Source organism: Asparagus officinalis, chromosome 7 (assembly GCF_001876935.1).
Source record: "Asparagus officinalis chromosome 7, Aspof.V1, whole genome shotgun sequence".
In the NCBI taxonomy this organism is placed as follows: Eukaryota; Viridiplantae; Streptophyta; class Magnoliopsida; order Asparagales; family Asparagaceae; genus Asparagus; species Asparagus officinalis.
In genome coordinates this window covers 1,015,009-1,019,164 of record NC_033800.1, presented here as the reverse complement: position 1 = coordinate 1,019,164, position 4,156 = coordinate 1,015,009, and the positions used below count along the sequence as shown (strand labels likewise).

Below are 4,156 nucleotides of genomic sequence, written 5' to 3'. Positions count from 1 at the left end.
GTAGCCTTGTTCTTCAGCAGCACAACCGTGCCAGAGTAGCCTCCCTTGTGACCTAAAACCTTCGATGTTATCTCCAACTCATCCTGCTCCATCAATCAATTTGACCAAATTTAACGATCAAAACAGTCAAATGCAAAAAGAAAAAAGAAAAATATTATTGCAAGTATTTCTTTTTACATGGAGCTTGGCGGTGGCCATGTAGGAGATGGAGATATCAGTGGAGACCTTCCACGGGTGCCCATCGGAGTGGATCGCAGAAAACCCCACCTCATCCACCAAATTTGCTATAGCCCCCGGCGACAAGTTCCCGTCCTTGTCCTGGGATAAAATAATAATAATCATAGAAGATTAATTAGTAGAGCCTGAGATGATGAAAGTAAATTGGGGGGGCTTTTTATTACAGTGAATCTTGGAGGGACTTTGAAGGTGCAAGAGAGGAAACCGGGTCGGACGAGACGGACTCTGATTCCTCGGAGGAGGAAGGCCTCGTAGAAACTGGTTTCCCCTTTCTCGTGAGGCCTCGACGGGACTGGGAGAGCTCGGACTCGCTGCTCCTGCTCTTCGTCGATCGACAACGCATCGCTTATTTTCTTCTCCATCCTCTTTTTCTACGGGAGGGGAGGGATTCGGGAGCGCCCTGAATTGGGGGATTCGGAGATTTTGGCGATTTAGACCAACAGTAAACGAACGCTTCCCACAAAACCCTTTTTCATTTCGTTCGTCCTACATATGCAATTATTATATTTTGTTGTAAGCAAATATGACTTTCTATCAACCAAAAAAAAAAAAAAGTGTAAAAAAAAGTCTTATTAATTAATTGTTTTAATACATTTATTTCTTTAAAAAAGCGTCTCACTAAATAGTATTTATTTTCCCCATCAAAAAACTTTAAATCGCACAGGTGCTTGCTTTCAAATCTAGGAATGCATTGTTCTTTTTCAACGTGATATTAATTCGATTCCGATTTAACTTTTGATGTATCTAAAAGTCTTCAGAGTTTTTAGTTAAATATAGAAATATATATTTACTTTAAATTTATTCGTGCTTGATTAATTAATAGCTAATCTATCAATTTAATTGTTTTGAGGGGATCATAATTGAAGTAAATCTTTAATCGATAGTCGCATTACCAACCAGATCACGAGAGTATTGTTGAGAATAAAAACTCTACTTTTATTAAACAAGCTTAGGCTTATAAATAACCTTTTACAATCTTAACAGAGAGAGAAACTAGCTACCGTTCTCAACGTGAACAATGCAACTAGAAAAAACAGGAAACACTAAAAGCAACTACCCTAAAGACTAGGGCTTATCTAAGACTTATTCAAAGCAGAACACAAATTTAACAAAACCCCTAAACTTTCTCTTCATTCCCTCCCTTAAACTAGTTTAATTCAGGAATCTGACGAACTCCCATCTGACTTCGAAACTTCTAAAATGCATCCATTGTGAGAGGCTTTGTCATTACATCTGCTACCTAGTTTTCTATTACAGTAATCCAATTCAACTACTCCTTCTTTTGTGAGATCATGAAGAAAATGGAAACGCACATCAATGTGCTTGCTTCGACCATGTAACACAGGAAAAGTCATCAATAAAGCATATAATGTACATATTCTTGCTGTTAGAGATGGGAGAGATTGGTCCGCAGTGATCTGCATGAACAAGTTGAAGCTTTTCTGTGGCTCTCCAATTGCTCTTCTTTGGAATTGGATCTCTATGTTGCTTCCCAATCATGCAGCTTGTACACACTGTTGTAGGAGTCTTGAACTGAGGTAACCCATGCACCATCTTTGTGAACTGGAGAGTCCTCAATCCCCTATAGCTCAAATGTCCATAGCGAGAATGCCATAAACGCGCCCTATCTTCTGTAGAGGTATAGAAGCAAGCTGGTTTATGTGATAGTGTTTGTGCTTGCAACACAAACATCTGATTTCCTGACATCTCCACCTGCATTATGAGCCCTTTCTCTGGATGATACACCTTGAGTATTCCATGTTGGATGAGAATTGTCAATCCTTTTTCTTGTAATTGACCAATACTCAACAGATTATTCTTTAGTTCAGGCACAAAAAATACTTCACTAACAACATGTGTAATTCCAACCAATACTCAACAGATTATTCTTTAGTTCAGGCACAAAAAATACTTCACTAACAACATGTGTAATTCCATTTACTTTCAATCTCATGTTGCCTCTTCCCAACACATTCATCCTTTTGTTGTTTCCCAACTTCAGTGCCTACCTAAAGCCCTCACCCAGGTCAGTAAACAAGCTCTTGTCACCACACATGTGATTGCCACATCCATAATCTAAGAACCAAATCCCCTTTTTGACCACCTTCAGCTCCATGTATGACATCAGCAACATCTCTTCTTTTTCATCCATCTTTGCATAGTTTGCATTTTCCTCCCAAGTTGGACACTCATATTGAAAGTGTCCAAGTTGATGGCATTTGTACGTAGCACTCCGTTGTGGCTTTGTTGAAGGTTTGGCGACCCCTCCCTCTGCCTCTGCCTCTTCTAAACACACCTTTCCCACGTCCTCTTTCACCGTGTTTCTCACCTTGAGAGCTTGTTCATTTCCATTGCTCCTTTTGAACTTCTGCCCATGAACTAATAGAGAACACTGCAATTCATCCACTGAAAGATGATCAATGTCTTCCGATTTTTCTATTGAACAAACAACATAGATGTACTTCTCTGTGAGAGTTCGTAGAATCTTTTCAACGATCTTTGAATCCGGCATATCCTCTCCATAGTTTCTCATATTGTTTGAGAGTTCGTAGAATCTTTTCAACGATCTTTGAATCCGGCATATCCTCTCCATAGTTTCTCATATTGTTTGCGATCAGCATCACTCTCCCAAAGTATCTTTGAATCCGGCATATCCTCTCCATAGTTTCTCATATTGTTTGCGATCAGCATCACTCTCCCAAAGTATTCCGTGATTGATTCTCCAACTTTCATCTCAAGGATTTCAAATTCTCTACGAAGAACATTGAGGTGAGATCAGCATCACTCTCCCAAAGTACTCCGTGATTGATTCTCCAACTTTCATCTCAAGGATTTCAAATTCTCTACGAAGAGCATTGAGGTGAGATCAGCATCACTCTCCCAAAGTATTCCGTGATTGATTCTCCAACTTTCATCTCAGGGATTTCAAATTCTCTACGAAGAGCATTGAGGTGAGCACGCTGAACCCTTTTGAGTTCCTTGAAATTTAGTCTTCATGGAGTCCCACAACTGCTTAGATGTTACCCTTTGAGTGATATATAGTATTCAAGATTGTTTTATCAATTGATTGAAATAGGTAGTTCTAGACCTTCAAATCCTATAGCTTCATCTCCTCCAGAGTTTTGCTCTATGAAGCCGTCAAAGTTTCTGTAACGCTCCAATACTCCTTTGATCGCAGGAGATTTTCCATGAGCATATTCCAATGGTCATAATCTCCATCGAACTTAGGAATACTCATTAAGTTTTGCCCTTCTGTTGCATCCTCAAACACTTTTCTCACAGTGTTTCACTTCTCTCAAATCCTTTTCTCACAGTGTTTCTCTAAAACACTTTTCTCACGGTATTTCGCTCAAACTTGTTAGGATACTGCAGTTCCTAAACTTTCACTACCAAACCTCTCCGTGGTCTCTGATACCAGAATGTTGAGAATAAAAACTCTACTTTTATTAAACAAGCTTAGGCTTATAAATAGCATTTTACAATCTTAACAGAGAGAGAAAAACTAGCTCACGTTCTCAACTACTCAACGTGAACAATGCAACTAGGAAAATCAGGAAACACTAAAAGCAACTACCCTAAAGACTAGGACTTAATCTAAGACTTATTCAAAGCAGAACACAAATTTAACAAACTCCCTGAACTTCCTCTTCAAGTATCCTACCCGTGCTCACCAGAAAAGCCTATTTTTTTTGTCGGATATATTTGTGCTTAGATCACTGATCCGCGTATCAGTACCCACACCGCTGTCACTCTTTTAACAATGTCATCATTCACAGTGTATGCAACTATTTACTTATATCTAGTATCTTAATTGGGATCTTGTTTGGGTTAATCTGATCAACGGAGAGGGAATATTTGAATCTCACAAACTCTATTATCATGTTATTTTCAGATACAACACTCGCGACGTTTAATAATT

The 4,156-nt window shown here is 39.0% G+C and overlaps 1 protein-coding gene across 1 annotated transcript in view; it reads right to left on the bottom strand.

Moving 5' to 3' along the window:
• The window catches only part of LOC109849786, a 1,495-nt gene extending 787 nt beyond the window's left edge, over positions 1–708 (bottom strand). The window contains exons 1-3 of the mRNA XM_020419665.1: positions 402–708; positions 178–318; positions 6–83 (exon numbers count right to left, since the gene is read on the bottom strand). Of these exons, the coding sequence (XP_020275254.1) occupies positions 6–83; positions 178–318; positions 402–599 (417 nt within the window). The 5' untranslated portion in view covers positions 600–708. The remainder of the gene's footprint in view (positions 1–5; positions 84–177; positions 319–401) is intronic.